This window comes from Cyprinus carpio, chromosome A19, assembly GCF_018340385.1.
Source record: "Cyprinus carpio isolate SPL01 chromosome A19, ASM1834038v1, whole genome shotgun sequence".
NCBI classification, from domain to species: Eukaryota; Metazoa; Chordata; class Actinopteri; order Cypriniformes; family Cyprinidae; genus Cyprinus; species Cyprinus carpio.
Window position 1 is genome coordinate 4,532,800 of NC_056590.1, and position 20,026 is coordinate 4,552,825.

The 20,026-nt window shown below is 43.7% G+C and overlaps 2 protein-coding genes across 5 annotated transcripts in view; one reads left to right on the forward strand and one right to left on the reverse strand.

Annotated features, from left to right (window-relative positions):
• Nucleotides 1-3,029: 3,029 nt before the first annotated feature.
• On the reverse strand, nt 3,030-8,239 carry LOC109088654 (NEDD8-conjugating enzyme Ubc12). The gene is made up of 6 exons (XM_019102814.2): nt 7,976-8,239; nt 4,911-5,005; nt 4,789-4,827; nt 4,168-4,271; nt 4,015-4,078; nt 3,030-3,915 (listed from the first exon to the last, which is right to left on the reverse strand). The coding sequence occupies exons 1-6, from the start codon at nt 8,088-8,090 to the stop codon at nt 3,775-3,777; spliced, it is 558 nt and encodes a 185-aa protein (XP_018958359.1). The 5' UTR covers nt 8,091-8,239; the 3' UTR covers nt 3,030-3,774.
• LOC109088643 (F-box/LRR-repeat protein 19-like) overlaps nt 7,308-20,026 on the forward strand; it is a 20,444-nt gene continuing 7,725 nt past the window's right edge. The window contains exons 1-7 of one of the 4 annotated variants that reach the window (XM_042776114.1): nt 7,308-7,355; nt 10,140-10,325; nt 10,585-10,728; nt 10,807-10,893; nt 12,414-12,596; nt 15,711-15,743; nt 15,828-16,930. In XM_042776114.1, coding sequence (XP_042632048.1) covers nt 7,323-7,355; nt 10,140-10,325; nt 10,585-10,728; nt 10,807-10,893; nt 12,414-12,596; nt 15,711-15,743; nt 15,828-16,930 — 1,769 coding nt within the window. In that variant the 5' untranslated portion in view covers nt 7,308-7,322. Of the gene's footprint in view, nt 7,356-8,385; nt 8,941-10,052; nt 10,326-10,584; nt 10,729-10,806; nt 10,894-12,413; nt 12,597-15,710; nt 15,744-15,827; nt 16,931-20,026 lie in introns of those variants that run through there. The other 3 variants (XM_042776115.1, XM_042776118.1, XM_042776116.1) reach the window with 3 other exon arrangements.

Here is a 20,026-nt window from a genome sequence, read left to right on the forward strand (position 1 = left end):
GTTCCATTTATCTTTTCTTCCCAACCCCCTCCTTTCTTTTTTATGTATTCATTTATTTATTTGGTTTGATGATAAAGCCTTAGCCATTCTTGGATTATATTTCCAGGGTCCGGGGCCCGGGGCCAGCCTGAAGCATGCTCGATCGGGCCACTGATAAATCCATCAGTAAAGTGTAGCATTTTAAGTCTTGCCAATTTAAACATTCCAGCAGAAGAACTCAGTTTAGCTCATCTTAGTATCCTTGAAAACACTTCTGTGTTAAAAAAGTCAAAGTGACATACAGCCAAGTGTGCAGACCCATACTCAGAATCTGTGCTCTGCATTTAACACACACACACGGTGCGCACACACACCGTGAACACACACACTCACATACACCGTGTAAAAAAAAAAGCATCAAACACAATGTTCAACACACACACACACTGTGAACACACACACACACACACAGCATTCAACGTTATGTTCAGGAAGTGAATGTAGAGAGAGGAGTCAGATGTTCATCATTACACTGGATCCATAACTCACCCGCTGCTGTCCACCAGGAGACAGAGAATCACTCACTGCTCGACTGAATACACTTTTTAGTTTTATCAAGCATTCATCTGTAATTAATTTATACACTGAGGGTTATGCAGTGTTATCTTACATTTGATTATTCAAAATACCTGAACACCTATAAACCTAAAGCAGTGTTTCATCTGTATCTTACTTCTATTTATTTATTTGTGCCGGTGCTTGTAATTTGTTTTTTTTCCAAGAACTTCACTGAACAATATAAACTTACACCAGAACTGTCCTGCTATAAAACACTGTATCTCTTAATCAGACAACAGACGAGCATCACAACGTAAGATAAGAGAGGAACAAGCACTGGGGTTTCAGCCAGTTTAAGATTCTCTATCAGATTATAGAGAATTAAGACATTCTTTTTCTTCATTAAACTGAATGATAAGAAGTTATGACAGTTCCTCGTAAAACATGAGGGAATTTGGAAAGGTTTATGCAAAAAGAATTTCCGTAGAATAATAGTTGTTTTTGCTAAGTTATGTGTTTCATCTTTCAAAAATAGCCCAAATATTAGGACAGAAAAATCCTCAGCAATGCAGAGGTGATGGTGACGTGTGTAGCTCTACTGTACAAGCACTTTCACCAGAGAGAGAGAACAGACACACACACACACACACACACACACACACTCACACCGTGAACACACACACACACACCGTGAACACACACACACAGTGAAGACACACACACACACACACCGTGAACACACACACACAAACACACACACAAAGTGAACACACACACACACACACACCGTGAACACACACACACACACTGTGAAGACACACACACACACACACACCGTGAACACACACACACACACACACAAACACACACAAACCGTGAACACACACACACACACACACACACACACACACTGTGAAGACACACACCGTGAACACACACACACACCGTGAACACACACACACACCGTGAACACACACACCGTGAACACACACACACACACACACACACCGTGAACACACCCGGAGACACACACACACACACACAGTGAACACACACACACACACACACACACAGTGAACACACACACACACACACACACACACACAGTGAACACACACACACACACACACACACACACACACAGTGAACACACACACACACACACACACACCGTGAACACACACACACACTCACACCGTGAACACACACACACACACACACCGTGAACACACACACACACACACACACACACACACACACTGTGAAGACACACACACCACACAAACACAAACACACACACACAAAAAAAAACAAACACACACACACCGTGAACACACACACACACACACACACACACACCCAAAACACACACACACACACACACACACACACACACCACAGTGAACACACACACACACCGTGAACACACACACACACACACACACACACACACACACACACACACACACATGTGAACACACACGCACACGTGAACACACACATACACACACACACGTGAACACACACATACACACAGCACACACACAGTGAACACACACACACACACACACACACACACACAACACACACACAGTGAACACACACACACACAGTGAACACACACACACACACACACACACACACCGGTGAGACGAATCATCTAGTGAATGAGCACGTGTGTGGATAGAATACAGCTTGTGCTCCTCTGTGTGTTTAATGACAGTGAGGGCCGTTCACACAGAGCACGTTTAAAACACCAGAAGCAGGAAGTGGGATGGAAAAATAACACAGACATGTTTTTGAACTTTTAAGGGTGCTCATGTGCCTGTTCTTCTCCAGAAGCGCTGCAGCTGTATGATGGCCAGGGTTTAGTGGCCCTGTGACCGTCACGTGACCACAGAGAGAGAGCACCGTCCTGTGGACTCCACTGCCGTCCGGGACACAATCATCAGGAGCACACTTGAGACTCGCTCCGTCTGAATCATTCACATGCTGCAGTCAGACCCGTCCAAATCACACACCACTCACTACATCTATTCAGAGAATCATCTCTGTCAGCTCTAAACAATGTAGAAATGGTGAGAAGTTAACTATTATGCTTTGAAATGTAGTGAAGCAAAGGTAATATTCCTCAAAATGAAGCATAAATCAACTCGTTTAGTTCTCAGGAAAGCAATTCAGTGTGTAATGAAGGCCACTGCTTAAATTTGTGGATTAATACAATCTAAGACAGTTCACAGAGTGTTCAGATGTTTGTATGGTAGCTATCTAGTGGCATCTGAGAGGAGGTTAATGCAGGTGACTGCTTCTAGCTGTGGATTATTCGACTCTCATAGGGCTGGTGTGTGTGATGTCACACGTCCCTCTTTCTGCCGTCACATCCTGAGCTGCTCTGACAGCAGTAACGTGTTTAAACTGAAAGAAATCGAAGGCTTTGCTCTCATGGCGGAGATGTTCTGTGTGGACTGCAGGGGTTAAACACAGCGTCCAGGTCAGATAAAACATTTTATTGTTGCTGTTTCTTTAAAGACAATCTGCTGTTGTAGTTTACACTAATCTTAAAATGTAGGCATTCAAGTCAATATTTTATTTAACATAATTCATATTGCAGTCATCATCAACAACTGGGATTTTTCAATATACACAACAGAATAGTAACATAGTAACACCCTTCCTAACCCTGCGTCGATCCTCCTCAGGGAAATCCCATCCCACCCGTTCCCAACCAGGAAAACTATAGCAAAACACGGTACGTCTCCCAAGCTCACAACAGCCCAATTAGCAGACGGACCCGGTGGACCTCGGGTCAGCCGCTCTCTAGCTTCAGCGGGGATCAATTTGTCAGCACTGGTCGGTCAGAATTGGTCGAAGGCGATTCTTTTTTTGCAAACGTAAAAATGAGTGACTAGTTGAATACGTGCGACTCGAGGCAGGTTCGCCGAAGCCCAAACGAACTCAGTCCTGAAGTGTACTGATCTGATGTGTCTGCCGTCTCGCTCTCTGTGAGTGGGAGGATAAGTTAGCATGTGAATCTCAGCAAAAATAAACAGTGGGTACCAGCATAGTGGCGAAATACGGCTGAATCCTCTGAGCAACAATCACTGACCGGCCCTTCCTCAAGAACCCCCCGCTCCTCCAGCCCCTCCCCGTCCTGTGTGCGGTCAGTGTGTCGGTCAGTGCGTCTCAGCGCATGTAAACGATAAATGCATTCTGGGATGTGAGGGCCGGCGGCGAGGACTATTTGAGACAGCGCTCGAAGTAGGTGGCGCCCACGTATCCGCCGCGCAGCGAGCGCTGGACGTTCTGCTCGAAGAGCCGCCGGTTGGTCTGCAGCACCTCCGCCGCCTCCTTGTTCAGGGGGTCCTCGGGGTTGGGCTCCTGCGGGAGGGACACATGGGAGCAGCGAGCACAGACCAGATTCCTGACGATTTAAGTCTGCTCAGACAATGTGAACACTCTTCGGGGATCTAAACTTACCAGGAACAGATACTGCAGTCCGTATATGATGGAGTTAATCGTCAACACTGGCTTCCAGTCTTCTCTGAAAGATCAGATACGATGAGATGAGAGCGAGCTCTAGCTGCTGTATGATGATGAACAGAGGAATAACTGTAAGAGTGCACGTGATACCTCAAGATGTTTAGACAGACGTTGCCTTCGAGGTCAATGTTGGGGTGATAGACCATGGTTTCACATTTTACCTTCGGAGGGTCGTGAGGGTATCCCTGTCCCACCTGAAAGAAAAACAACAAAAACAAAGAACACCTGACCTCGAGTCACTGTCCAGCGATCACCTCACAGGCTTTCAAGAAAAAACTACACCACTCAACATCAGTTTCGATGGGTCACAACACTGCTGATGATTTCTCTAGAAGATGTGTGACCACGCTGGAGCTGATCTGAGCGCAGGGTCCAGACAAACCACTGCTGGGAAAACTACATTTCTGAACATGAAGTGCTGAAGCGCTCCTCCAAACAAACCTGAGGACGCTGACAGCAACACAAACCTGCACACTTCAGTGCTCACTAGATCAACTGTTCTGTGTTGTATAATATTACATCACTCTAACTCTCGCTTCAGAACGTGTGAAAACACTATCAAAGATATTAAATGATCAAATGAATCCCTTTCTGATCCTGGCTTTTATTTTGTGTGCTTTAATGAATGTGATTTTTACACACAAACACACCTAAAACAGAGAACATGAGTAATCGGTACATTTCTACAGTAATCCACCGGCTGCTGTTTACCTTAAAACTGAAGACAAACTTCCCTCCTTTATAGAAACCCTGCAAAAGAACAACAGAGGGATGATCAATGCTCCAGCGATGTAGACACAGACAAACACTGCACGGATCACTCAAGAGCAGACCTCGTCCGGGGAGATGATGAGCTTGAAGTTGAGCAGGTCGTCCTGGTCGGGGAACACGATCTCACACGTCTTCGGCAGGTTCAGCTCATTGATGTCTGTCACAGAGAAACAACACCTGCATTACTTTAGCTTTCACACTGACTCACTGTGTTTTTGTTTGCATCATCTGTTCAATCTGAACCGTTCCTGCACACACTTCTTATAAGCCCGATGGTCTTCACAATAAAATGAGCCGGCCCTAGTAAAACCATAACGGTCACACTAAAGATCAGGGGCTCGCAGCCTGACCCGAGGGAGCTGGACCAGACATGGGGCTCGCACATGAGGGAACCAGACTACTGCTGAGTGAGGCTATTTCAATCATCCCATTATGTTTTTTAATTATCATTAAACCCGTATTTGATTATAGCGATTTGAAAAACTCACAGTAAAATACAGTCAGCTTTAAGTTTCGTGTAAAAAAATGACTCTCTGCTGAGAGAATTATAGGGAAGATATATGATCTCTAACAGGGAATGTCTTCGCAAAAGTTTGACCTCGAGGGAGCGTAATAAAGCACATAATCCCAGCACAGCTTTTTTAAGAGGTTACCGTGGAAACAGCTCTGTTCTGCAGTAAACGCCCTCTGCTGTCACACTGTGGATTATACAAATTCATTCGTTTCCATATTCTTGAAAAGACCAATGCAAAATCTTTTTGTTATTAACCTTTTGATGGAAAATAGCCGACCTTGTTATCAGAAGTGTTGAGATTTTTAGAATGCACATTAGCTTATGAAGAACTGTTTATGGAGCAGATAAAACTTAATTTATCATTCTGACTTATCCTTTTATTAAAAAAAAAAAAAAAAAAAAAAAATTAAAGGCTGATGTGTTATATAATTTTTTATTTTTAAAAATGGTCAAAACTTTATGTACATATCAATAAAAAACAAGTAAATAACATATCATGAATATTTTTGTTAGTTTAAAATCTGGCCATGACATCACAAAATAACAAAACTTTAGGCAAATAAAAAGTGCATAGTGCTGCTAATTTTTTTTGTTGCCTTTGTCATAAAACTTGGTTAAATTATTTCAGTGTGTGTGTATCAGTACTTTTTTAATATTTCCAGCACATTTTAACAACACTGTGTATACCAGTTTGGATTGATACATTATTTAAGAGATTTAAGTATTGTGTAACATTGGTGGCTCTCAGCCGCTGCTACAGATGAGTGTTTCAATAAGCGTCTTTCCAGACGATCATCAAAGGTGCAGTGCGGCACTCCAAACTCAGAACACTGGACAGATTGTTTATCAATGGATCTTTAGGTAGAATCTGTGATCTCTGACCGGTTCATTAGCTGCTTTTCCTCCAGTGCGCTGTGTTTTCCACCAACTGGCAACCCGGGGTGCTGAAATGCTATTGGCTGAACTGGCAGTGGGCGGAGTCACAGACCAAAACAACAACAGACGTTCTGACACTGAACGCACACTACAAAGCTGTTGTTTTCAGAGCTATGTGAACTTGCACACATATCATGGTGTTTTTATGCTTTAGTACAGACCAGAATGACATACAGCATCTTCAACATTTTTTATTAATCTATGGCCATCTAGAGTGAAGAAAGTGAAGACCAACTGATCAACGATTCACATTCAAAATGTGAAGCATGTGCTGCTTTGTTTGTGGTAGTGCTGCAAGATTTGAGGATAAGTCTCGCTGCAATGTATTCTGATAAAAACTGTGAATGTGATTAAAGCACAGACCGTTTCGTGAGTCTGCACAATCCTGCCACTTTTCTGGTCTCAGCACAAATCACACACAGTGCATCTGTTTAATTCATGAATTGGCAGCCTGTGTTTTGATCATCACGCCAGCACATATTGTTGATTTAGTTTCTGATTAATCACGCAGGCCTAGTGTGCGATCACAGGCTGCTCGTTGGCATGACTTATACACACCGTCTGTGTGAAATGACGAGAAGCATGGGACAAAACACAGATGAAGATGCTGTAAGGCCTTTTCAGGAGATGTCTTTAAATGCATTGACTTAAAGAGGGATTCAAGGTCTGGACATCTGGCAACCGCAGCCGTGAACGCTTGTGGAGGCTCATTACTAACGCAACGCCTTCTTAAAACTAAAACGTGATCTTCACATGTAACTAACAGATTGTAAAGGAAGCCGTGATTCTTTGAGATCATCATCATCATCAGAGCTGACCGTTCAGCCCCAGCGTCCCAGAGATCACCCTCCAGACGAAGAGAGAGTAGTGCACATGAATCCAAGTCCTCTGAAGATACAGTCACAGCACTGAACTTCTGCTGAATAAAAGCCTAAATGAAACCCGTCGATCATATAAAGAAAAACACCCCCTTCACATGGATGCGTGTCCGACAGACTGTAATGTGCTTCTTTTGAGCAGAGGAATGAGGTTTGAAGGGAGGGCAGATAAACGAAAGGTCATCCGGTTCAAACTTTTATTGTTTGTGTGGTTTATGACGGCGATCATGAAAACTAGCCACGGATGTTAAAGCACAGATTTACCACAGTGCTACACTAGCCATAGTTTAACTAGGGTTTGGTAGTCAAACTGTGCTTATACAAATGGTAATCTATACTCCAAAAACACACGGTTCCTACACCTGTAGTACAGTAAAAGCACGGAGGTGTCTGTGGAGTGTGTGCAGTCAGACAGGCCGAGGCTCGGGGTGAGGCTAGCGGAGCAGGCCGCAGTGTTGTGACCGAGACCGAGCCTGTTCTGGCGGAGACCGAAAGTCTCTGTCGAGCTCGGTGACTTCACACACGAGCTTCACTCTCTGGGACGCCTCTGAAGTGTCCACACACCGAGTAAACTATGATAAAACCGCGCAGAGCGACTGGAGAGTGCGCTTCGTGTTAGCGCGGTGGCTAATGCTAATGCTAATGTCGCTGGACAGCGTGAGGAAACTGTGTTTAAACGATCCGGACCGCAAGCGCGAGCGAGCTGCGCTGGACCTACCCCTCTGTATCCGCAGCTTGTGTGTGTGTGTGTGTGTGTGTGATAAGTGAAGGTCTCTGCGGGGCTGTTTGGTTCTCGTACCCTTCTGTATCCGCAGCTGGGCCGCGCTCGCCTTCTTCCCGCCGGCTCCGGCTCGCGCTCCTCCCGCGGACTCCTCGTCCTTCTTCTGCTGCTTCAGAGAGAAAAGCTTGATCATCTTCAGTCTGTTGTGTGCTGAGCCCCAGCCGAAGCCTGACAGCGCCGAGGAGAGTTAATCTGAGCGAGGCGCGAGGTGTCCTGCAGCTCTGTGTGTGTGTGTGTGTGTGTGTCACACTTCTGACTCTGTTCACACTCAGACTCATTCTAGACCAGCTCAAACCACACAAACCACCTTAGCCTGGTTCTATCGTCATTATTCATTATCATTCTTGTTGTAGCTATGGATTTAAAAACACTATTATTATTATTTATTTTTTTATTTTACTGATATGAAATCTGAAGCATTGTGCTGTAAAATAAGATCAGTAATATAATAAATGACGGGAGTGTTTTGGGTAGGGCACAAATGGACCACATTTCCCACGATGCCTTTCGGCCGTGACGAACAGACCGGGAGGAGCTTTCGTGTTTTTTTTTTTGACTCTCCATATTTTTTATTTACCATATTTATTTATTTATTTGATCGTCGCGAGCAGGGTCGGAGTGCGATGTCGTCAGGAGACGCGCGCGCTGCTCTGGGACAGTAGCAGACGGATGTTATATTCATTCACGCGCAGCAGAAGAGCACAATAGGAAGAGCGAACAAAAGAGTCGCTCGCCCGTGTGCGCTGTTCTCTCTCTCAGTGGACTCACACGCGCCGGGACCCCGGGCCTCTGGGTCTCAGAAGAGCTCGTGGGGTCTCGGTCATCGGTGTTTAAACGAGTCACTCATGTGAACCTGTGATCAGAGCAGCAGAGCTAAGCGGAGACACACGGAAGCGCGCGTGCTCGCTCTCATTGTGTGCATCTGTCGCAAGGAAACATCAATCTGATGCTCGATCAGGGAGTATGCGCCTCCACACGAGCAGGTGAGTCGTGTGTCTGTGACTGTGTGCGACTGAAGCTGAGCTAGTGCTGCTGAACCTGCTAACCCATGCTAGCTGCTGCTTCCGGCGGCTCTGCGGCGCTTCCGCTGCTCGGGCTTCAGATCAGATGCACACAGTCTGGGCTGCTTCTGTGCCCGTGCAGCTGAGTTAGCTGTAGATCCCGCACTCAATCTCTCTGGATCCTGCTGTAGTGTGATGCTAGGCCCACACCTGACCGTGTGTGGGGTGTGACCCTCGCGCAGCACTCTCTCAGCTCCTGCAGCTGCACCTGTGTGCTGATGCTGAATTCAGACTCATCCAGCTCCTGCTGCAGCTGCTCACAGACTCTGAGTGCAGGATCACATCAGCACAGTCCTGACCGTACACACTACACAGTCTCTTATGATCATCAACGCTGCGTTTATTTGATCAAAAATACAGGAAAAAAATTAATGTTGAGAAATATTATTATGATGTAAAATAACGTTTCTCTATTTTAATATACATTAAAATCTAATTTATTTCAGCAAGGATGTGTTAAATTCTTAGGAAGTGATAGCAAAGATTTATATTGTTAGAAAAGATTTATATTTTTAAAATAAATGCTGTTCTTTTTAACTTTTTATTCATCAAAGAATCCTGAAAATATTATCACAGTTACCAAATATATATATATATATGTTTAGCAGCACAACATTGATACTTCTAATAATAAATCATCATATTAGAATGATTTCTGAAGATCATGTGACACTTTATACTGGAGTTATGATGCTGGAAATACAGCTGCGCATCACAGAAATACATTACATTTTAAAGGATATTAAAACAGAAACCATTATTTTATACTGTAATAACATTTTGCAAGATTACTGTTTTTTTTTCTGTATTTTTGATCATTACAAATCTACCTGATCCCAAACTCTTGACCGGTAGTGTATATCTGAATTATAAACATGTATGTACTGTATAAACATACACAGGTCACACACGTATATTACGTTAACACAAACTTGTACTGTGGATGTGATTAATAGCTCTGACAGCCCTAAATATATGTATAATATGTGTATGCATTTGTTTAGTGTGTGGTTATCTTTTTGTGTTTATAAAAGAGCAACTCCAACAGTTCGATCTTCCAGACAGTGAAAAGAAGAGAGCGGTGCGTGAGCTGAACACGCTGTGTGTCGTGTTGTTCTCAGTTGAATGCAGAGGGGATGTCTGGCAGTAAGGTGCTGGGGGGCGCGCGGCGGCGGCGGACACGGTGCCGGCGCTGTCAGGCCTGTCTGCGGACCGAGTGCGGAGAGTGCCACTTCTGCAAGGACATGAAGAAGTTCGGTGGGCCGGGCCGGATGAAGCAGTCCTGTCTGCTCCGGCAGTGCACTGCGGTGAGAGTCTGCACCCGTCTGTCACATCCTCACACTGCACACTATCAGACACTTTCCCTTCATCATATAGATGTTTCCTCACAGTCTGTTACTGTAATACTGTACCAGGAGATCATTTGCTGTGGTTCGAAAGCATTTGAGCAGGTGAGTATTTAGACTGTGCAGGCGGCGAGGATCTGAGTGAAGGAGGGTGCTGCAGCTCAGTGTTTAGGGTTAGAGCGTCTGCTGCTAGCTTCACTGACTCTCCTGCTCTCCTCAGCCGGTGCTGCCGCACACAGCCGTGTGTTTCACATGCGGTGAAGCAGGGAAGGAGGACACGGTGGAGTCGGAGGAGGAGAAGTTCAGCCTCTCGCTCATGGAGTGCACCATCTGTAACGAGATCATCCACCCCAGCTGCCTCAAGGTTAGTGCCACACACTTTCAGAGTCAAAGACGATCGAAGCCAGCGCGTCTGATAACACCATGAACCGTCTCTCCTCAGATGGGCAAGTCTGAAGGCATTATTAATGATGAGATCCCAAACTGCTGGGAATGTCCAAAGTGCCACAAGGAAGGAAAGACCAGTAAGGTAAGACTGCACACAAACCCTCTTACACTAGTCTGAGAACTTACTCACCTCATGTGTTTTCTTCAAGACTGCTCACAACTTTTTAAAGTCAGTTACAAAAGTAAGACTGATAAGCTCTTGTCTAACTGCTAGTTGCTCAAACTAGTTCTTAAGTCTCATCACAATGTCTGTGTGTGTGTGCCGGGCCCCAGGACAGGGCTCTGAATCTGTGTGTGCGTGCCGGGCCCCAGGACAGGGCTCTGAATCTGTGTGTGCGTGCCGGGCCCCAGGACAGGGCTCTGAATCTGTGTGTGCGCGCCGGGCCCCAGGACAGGGTTCCCGCCGGGCCCCAGGGAACGAATCTGAAACAACACAACACTTCCGGGCCCCAGGACAGGGCTCTGAATCTGTGTGCGCGCCGGGGACAGGACTCTGAATCTGTGTGTGTGCCGGGCCCCAGGACAGGGCTCTGAATCTGTGTGTGTGTGCCGGGGCCCCAGGACAGGGCTCTGAATCTGTGTGTGCGCGCCGGGCCCCAGGACAGGGCTCTGAATCTGTGTGTGTGCGCCGGGGCCCCAGGACAGGGCTCTGAATCTGTGTGTGTGCGCCGGGCCCCAGGACAGGACTCTGAATCTGTATGTGTGCCGGGCCCCAGGACAGGACTCTGAATCTGTGTGTGTGTGCCGGGCCCCAGGACAGGACTCTGAATCTGTGTGTGTGTGCCGGGCCCCAGGACAGGGCTCTGAATCTGTGTGCGCGCCGGGCCCCAGGACAGGGCTCTGAATCTGTGTGTGTGTGCCGGGCCCCAGGACAGGGCTCTGAATCTGTGTGTGTGTGGGCCGGGCCCCAGGACAGGGCTCTGAATCTGTGTGTGCGCGCCGGGCCCCAGGACAGGGCTCTGAATCTGTGTGTGTGTGCGGAACGCATGTGAAAGAACACAACACTTGGCCCCAGGACAGGGCTCTGAAAGCCTCCATTCATTTATGAATTGATTAAACTTTAATTTCCACTTTAATGTAAAAAATGTGAAGACGGAGATGATGTTATCTTATGAATTTTAGCATTAGAAGCTATTTTTATGAATTAGAAGCATCAGTAAGAATGTGTAGAAAGGCACAAAACACTGTTGTGTTTAAGCATGGGATGCCATCTTTCCAGCAAAAGTGCCTCCATTAATGTGTGGAAGTAGAAAGAACACAACACTTGGTGAATAATCATGTTCAGAACGCATGTGAAAGAACACAACACTTGGTGAATAATCATGTTCATGTGTTTTAGTAGAGTGAAGCGTGCAGCTGTAGCAGGCTTGAGAGATTTCTGGGTCACACACGTCAGTGCAGTGGTTGAGCAGAATGAGAGATAATAATATAATAATAATATCGTATAAGCAGTATCTGTGTTGATAGTAATCCGTTTCTAGACCAGGAGCGTTTGACCTAAGCGTGATGATGTCACGGCCTGTACTCATCACTGGTTCAGTTCTGTGTTTGGCCTTCAGCGTAATGAACATCATACTAATGTAGGGTCCGTCTGATGTTTAGGATCCAGGAGATGGTTCAGGAAAGAGGCGCATGGACAACGGGGAGGTGAGCCGCTGGAAGCTGACGGACGAGACGCCTCCCAGTAAGAAGAAGAGCCTGTCTCTGGACGACTCGACGCGGCCGGACGGAGCCAAGCGCAGGAAGGACAAGGAGCTTCCTCAGGAGAGCGGGTCCAGAAAGAAGGCGAGTGCTTCACGGGTCACTGCTGGCTCGTGATTCAGATCTAACACAGACAGAGTTCACTCTCGAGATCATCAGGCTACTCCTCAAACAGCACTGCTAGTCCACACCCAAAACACTAGTTTAACTAGTTCTGTTGTGCTCTATACTTTTTGGCAAAGGCTACGTTCAAATTACTGTCATGTTAATGTTACACTTAAAGATTATATATATATAAATATTTATATCTCTCTGGAGGGGTGGGTTCAGAGAAATGTCCACTGTGAAGATGAGCAAGGCGAGGGAATATTTTAACTTATGTACTACTGGTTCTGAGGGACAGTAATGGTAATTTTATACTGGTTTAAATGGGAAAGACAATGAATGAAACTTACTTGATGACAACAGTTGTTATATCAGTGTCCTAACAAATAGAATACCCTTAAATAACATCTAGCTAGCACTAAACCTCAAGCTTTGCTCCTGATTTGGCCGTCTGCGGATGCAGTGATAACACAACAGTACAGCTGGACGTGTGCTGACTAACATTTATTTGAGCAGTTCTGTTGAGTTTGTACTCATTGGCCTATTGATCCGGTTCATATGGTGGAAGTGAATGCATAAGTTTAACTGTATTTGGATCATAATGTACGGCAGGCATGTCACTCGTATATAATATGAGCTATTTTTCAGCGTGGAACTGGACTCTTTGATTCGCAGATGAAATGGCTGGGGGATATAGCTAAAAAAATGATCACAATATAAATATTGTTCGGTATCGATAATTATTGACTTTTTTTATAACCTTTCTTAAACCGAGAGCAGTAGAAAAAAGGTTTCAATTTAACCACTGTATTTTTAATTTACCCAATTCATTAAGACAAACAACTTATTTTAGTCTTAACAAACAACATAACAAATAAAACAAAATAACAAAATAAAATTGAAACAAATATCTCCTTTCTTATATTTTATATACAGATTAAATAAGTGTTAATGAAACTTTTGGCTGAGGCCACAGGAGGGCGATGAGCAAAATAATGCTGTTTATTCAATGCAATGAAAATAACAGCAGTCTATAAAAAAGTACATAACATCTAAACTAATATCTAAACTAAATAGGTTATAATCTAAACTAATATTTATAAATCAAATAGGATTTTGTAAATAAACAATAATGAACAATACAGCATTCTGTATTCATGCATAGCTTAATACAAACACTAATATTACTGATAAATAACACAGTTATAATTGTGTGGGTGTGTTGATATGGATGTCAGAGTGTGGTTTGTATGTGAGTGTTCTTGTAATATTTTAGAGAGAAAAACAAATCTGTGTGCATCAGCAGAGTTTTTCTGCCATCTAATGGGGAAAATTTGGTACTGCGCCCAAACAAAATCTTACTGAAAGCTCAGTTTTTGAGATATCAACTTCAAATTTGGAGCACAACTTGTTTGGATTCATGGCTTTGATTTTCTAGCGGGTATAGAGTTCAACACGTTTCATAAAATATACATTTTATATAAAATATTGTTCATAAATCATTTTCTTAAACCTCTATAACTTTTTTGGGTTTCACTTTTTTACTAGTTTTCTTTTACTTCAACAATAATCTGCCATGGGTCTTCTTTAAAATGAGACCAAACTTAACTCAACATGGATGTTTTTTGTCCACTATGGACCTATGTGTAACTTTTTTTTAATTGATGCACAAGGGTTAAAGCAGAGGTCCCCAGCCACCGGGTGGCGACCCACTACTGCGCCGTGGAAGACCTGCTACCGTCACAAGAACGTTCTGGGAAAAATGTGTATAGATATGACACTCTTATAATGATTGTTCTTATTATTCAGTATTTTCGTTGTCTGCGATTGATATGGAGTAGCAATTTGAGGACTTCATGTTCAATAAGTAAAAGAAAGCTCTTTTCTGCTCTGATGTATATTAGGGGTTAAACGGATCGCAGCTGATCCGTGATACGTACAGATGAGACCCTATACTGTTCGGCACTCACGTGATTCGCAGATTAATTTGCCAATTTACATGTTCAAGCTATTTTAAACCACAAGAATAAGAAACAAAAGAGAGCTCAATGCGATACTCACGCACTGTTCTCGCACACAATCAAAGCGCGCACAAGCAAATAGAGACGTGTTTCAGACAACACGGAAATACAGAGTTGCTTAGGCTATATGTACACACACAATTAACTTATGTCAAAAACGCTTCACGCCATTGTCATTGTGCTTTAAATATAATAGTATGTAATAGCCTAATAAATATATATATAAATATATTAGGATATATCCACACACACCAAGTTTTTTTCTCATAGGAGCCAATGGCTCCTTACTCGTTTTTTTTTATTTTGTTTGTTTGGAGCCTGAATTGTTATAATTAAGGAAACTAAACTTACCATCATGAAATGTGTCTACACAGGCCAAAAAGAAAGAGAAACATCGGAAAATAGGCATATTTTATTCAAGACATTATTATATGATATCAACATGCATTTATCATTATTACAATCACCACCAGAATGTCTAACTTCTCCACGATGAACTTATAATTGGGTTTTATTATATTTCCTCAACAGTTCTCCTCACAAAACTAAATTCATTTCAAACACAAATTTGATAAGAACAGAGTGGAAATTATTAGCAACACCAGCATGACAGCAGAGCTAATGTTTTCTGTTAGTTTTAGCACAAAGTAAGAAAAGTAAAACCAAACTTTTTGGCAATGTTGGTGGTGGAGGCGGGGCTTTTAAGAAGATGATATTAACGGGGCTATAAGAGGCAATTATCGATAAGATATTTTTGACATATCGCCCAGCCCTACTAGTCACCAAAAAGGTCTCCATTATTGCATAGAAGGCTACATTCAGTTTTAAAACAGGTTAAAGAAATGTGTTTTGAAACAGAAATTTCTCTGCCACTGTGTATTGTGATGCTGTTTTAATGTTTTTTGGCCACAGAAAGACACGTGTTTTTAAACTCCTGAGTTTAGCAGGAAGTCACATCACAAAAAATCATTCATTATCACTCTCCCCAACATATAAAACGTGCCCCTTACAAACATGCATGATCACTCGGGTCCTGTTTGAACACGTGTGTCTTTCTGTTTGTCCCCAACAGATCAAAGGTGCCCGTGATAAACACCTGAAGAAGGTACGACTCTTGAAGTCTTTAGTCTTATTGTTGACATGACATGCACAGTTGTGAGCTGTAATCTTGTCTGTTTAACATCTTCAGCAGAAAGCCAAACCGAACTCCTCGGATTCTTCTGAAGCGAACGGGCCCAACTCTTCGCTGGCTGGTGGACACAGCTCTGCTGGAGGCTCGGGCGCGGCGCAGCCCTCGACCCTGAGCCAGGACCAGCGCTCGCATCACCGCGAGAAGCTCGAGCGCTTCAAACGCATGTGTCAGCTTCTGGAGCGAGTGCGGGACTCCAGCTCCTCGTCCTCCTCCAGCTCCGAAAGCGACTCGGAGTCGGACTCAGACTCACCGTCTCCTGTCGCCGCCTCAGAAGCTTCCTCTCCAGCGGCCGGATACGGCAACAGCAGCGTCCGCGAGCGAGAGCGGAGCCGGCGTCTGGCCGAGCTGGGCTTCAGTGCCAGTGAGGATTCAGATGGTGAGAGCGTAGCAGCAGAACATGAGCAGGACAGCGTGGACGAGCCGCAGCGCCGCAGAGGAGACGCGAGTAGCAGGCTGCGCAGAGCGGCCGTGGACACTGAAGCAGATGACGATGAGGATCGGGGTCACCCATCCTCACCGCTGTCAGCTACGCAGCTGCCGCCCTTCGGACACGGACACTTGGCGGGACCCGAAGGCCTGTCCTCATCCAAGCGCACTAACGGACAGGACGCGCGTAACGGCCGCACGCGGGTGACTGGCAGAGAGGTGCAAGAGAAGGAGAACTCCAACAGCAGTACTGTAACCAATCACCGGCACGCCGCCGGAAAGGCTGTTCGTGGGAGCAAAATCCGAGGAGGAAGCCGGCAGAACATTCCCTCAAACAAGAGCGCAGGTACAGCAACAGCCGGCTCTGGTGCTGCGAACGGCAACACTGCCACCTGTAACCCGGTCGGCGTCTCTCTGGCTCCGCATCGCTCGCAGCAGTCGCGCTCGCAGCTGGTCAAGAGGAGCGCTGTGGCCGTGCCCTCGCCGCCGCGGCCCCTGCAGATGGAGCGGCACCTGGTGCGACCGCCGCCGGCCTGCCCCGAGCCACACTGCCTGCCGCTGGACAGCGGCGCGTCTCACGTGCTGCCGAGGGAGGTCTGGCTCCGCGTCTTCCAGCATCTCAATCAGCGGCAGCTGTGTGTCTGCATGCGTGTGTGCCGCACCTGGAGCCGCTGGTGAGACATCAGACGCAAACACAGCTAGGCATCAGCATCCATATCACTGTCACACTTCAGCAAACTACTCAATAGGGATGTAACGATTAAATCAAATATGTGATGATTCAAATCGGTTGAGATGCTAAACACATCACGATTCATTTAGGGTTAGGACTTTAATTGAATGCATGTCTGAGGGGAACTTACTATCTTTAGAAAAGTATAGATGGTGTTTTTTTCTTTTCATCTTGTCTCTGTATGAAGCATATTAAAGTTCATAAGTGCAGCGCTGCTTTGTTTACAGCGGTAACCAAGGAAACGCTTTAAGCTCCACCTGCTGCAGTGTTCATAAGTGCTTTGTTTACAGCGGTAACCAAGGAAACGCTTTAAGCTCCACCTGCTGCAGTGTTCATAAGTGCTTTGTTTACAGCGGTAACCAAGGAAACGCTTTAAGCTCCACCTGCTGCAGTGTTCATAAGTGCTTTGTTTACAGCGGTAACCAAGGAAACGCTTTAAGCTCCACCTGCTGCAGTGTTCATAAGTGCTTTGTTTACAGCGGTAACAAAGAGTATAGAAGCCAAGAGGCGAAACTCAATAGAACGCTCCATAGCAACAGTTGCCCCCATGACGTGACGGCGCGGCCGCCATTATGGACTGAAAACTGAAGCAAAACGCCGAGAAATAATGGGAGTCAGTGGCACTGAAAAAATTTTTACATAACAAAAACAAAACTGAACATAACTTAATTTTTTTTGGCCGTCATATCTAAATATGAAAATTTAAAATACATTAATGAGGATGACCGACGTTAAATGACAGAAAATATACGTCTATGTGTCGGTTATGCATGGCCTAATTACCCTTAGGAAAATAGTATTTTGGGACAAAATATTACTATAGAAGTACTATAAGACTACTATAGAAATACTATAGCGGCTCTAGGATATTATACAGTATTACAGAACATAACATACTTCTGTGATGTTCTGTAATACCAATATAATATTTTTTAGCTGCTATAGTATTTCTATAGTAGTCTTATCGTACTTCTGTAGTATGTCCCAAATTACTATAGGCCTTTATTCCTATAAGATTACTACAATATTTTGTCCCAAAATACTATAAGATTCCTATAGTACTTTTTTCGTAGGGTATGACCCCCAGCGAATCGGCTTCATTAGCCTACCACTTACGGTTTGCAAAAGATACAATTATAACATTACTGCAAACCTTTAATCAATCAATATTTATGTTCTATTATGCATTTTCCTTGTTCATATGAATAACAGAAATTCATGAAATAATATATATAGGCAGACACACAGTAATAAGATTTATTCAAATGTCGATTTTGACATTAGTGAACATCACCAATATATATGATTTGGAAAAATAATAAATAAATAAAATAAAATAAATGAGCATTTCTAAAGACAGTTCATCTTTTACATAGAATTTCACAAAAATATTAACAACTTGTTTTTTGCACATCTTCAGTGAAAGTGCACACAGTGAACGTTTCAATTGCAAGAACAAAAACAATCTGTGAATGTCCTATTACTGACGGAAAGGTACAAAAAAAAGATGTGCATTCTAGCAAGTGCACACATGAACTATAAACAGTACTAAAATGGAAGTGGTGCCATAAGATCTCAGTAATTAATCAGACACCACCATCTATTGTGTGTGCATTTGTGTATGAGAAGTTTGTATTTTTTTTCTTTTTGTGAGAGAAGAGGCATTGACATAGAATGGAAGCATTAGTCAAAAAAAGTGTATAATCTAGCAAATGCACACATGAACAAAAAAGAACTCTGACCATCTTTCGGAAACTAGTGTACTACTAGCCAGTTCAAGTTTTGTATAGATTTCTATACAAAATTATAGCAAACTGGCGCTAACGATTTCAGCAGCTTTCAGTCCATAATGGCGGCCGCGCCTCCGCAGCGCCATCTACAGACTGTTACCCATAACACAACAGAGTTTCGCCTCTTGGTCTTCTATACTCTTTGGCGGTAACCAAGGAAACGCCTTAAGCTCCACCTGCTGCAGTGTTCATAAGTGCTTTGTTTACAGCGGTAACCAAGGAAACCCCTTAAGCTCCACCTGCTGCAGTGTTCATAAGTGCTTTGTTTACAGCGGTAACCAAGGAAACGCCTTAAGCTCCACCTGCTGCAGTGTTCATAAGTGCTTTGTTTACAGCTGTAACCAAGGAATAAGATATTTTAAGCTCCACCTGAGCTCCAGTGTTCATAAGTGCTTTGTTTACAGCGGTAACCAAGGAAACGCTTTAAGCTCCACCTGCTTCAGTGTTCATAAGTGCTTTGTTTACAGCTGTAACCAAGGAAACGCTTTAAGCTCCACCTGCTTCAGTGTTCATAAGTGCTTTGTTTACAGCGGTAACCAAGGAAACGCTTTAAGCTCCACCTCCGTCTCGTTCAGCTCGTCTGCTGTTTGTTTCATGCAGATATTTCTATGTATAGTTTCACAAAACTGAAGTCAAACCATTCTGTTTTTGCTTCAGATTCCTAAATTATACAATCTAATTAATAGATTAAAAACTGCTCATGTTGCATGTATGCAGCATCTTTGTTTGGATCATGATTAAAATGCAGCAGTTGCCTCTCATTTTAAATGGAAAGAACACAGACAAAGCCTTATTTTGTTTATATGAAGATATTTATTTTATTTCTGTTACTTATTTATTTGATTTGGGGCTTGTTTTAACATTCCAATTTAGTTTTTTTATTTACATTTACATTATATTTAAATTTTGTCATTTAGCAGATGCTTTTATCCAAAGCGACTTACAAATGAGGACAATAGAAGCAAACAAGACCAACAAAAGAGCAATAATATACAAGTGCTATATTAGTATAGTGTTATATTTCAATTTCACAAGAAAACGTGCAGCATTTTGTCCAAGCAATAATAAAAGGACACATTTAATTTATAATTTGTCTTAAATCTCATTTTGTTAAAAAAAAAATCATTAATCGAATCGAATCATGACTTGAGTGAATCGTTACATCCCTATTGCTTAATAATGCAAAGTATATACTTAGGTAAATTTGAAATATTGATCACATTAGATGCACTATGAAAGCACTTATT

Bases quoted from the DNA above. Each gene is read 5' to 3' on its own strand.
- LOC109088654 (XM_019102814.2), bottom strand. From the start codon at position 8,090: ATGATCAAGCTTTTCTCTCTGAAGCAGCAGAAGAAGGACGAGGAGTCC. The intron at 4,828-4,910 runs GTCTGCTCTTGA...GTTCTTTTGCAG, and splicing joins TCATCATCTCCCCGGACGAG to GGTTTCTATAAAGGAGGGAA. The intron at 4,272-4,788 runs GTAAACAGCAGC...TTTTTCTTTCAG, and splicing joins AGTTTGTCTTCAGTTTTAAG to GTGGGACAGGGATACCCTCA.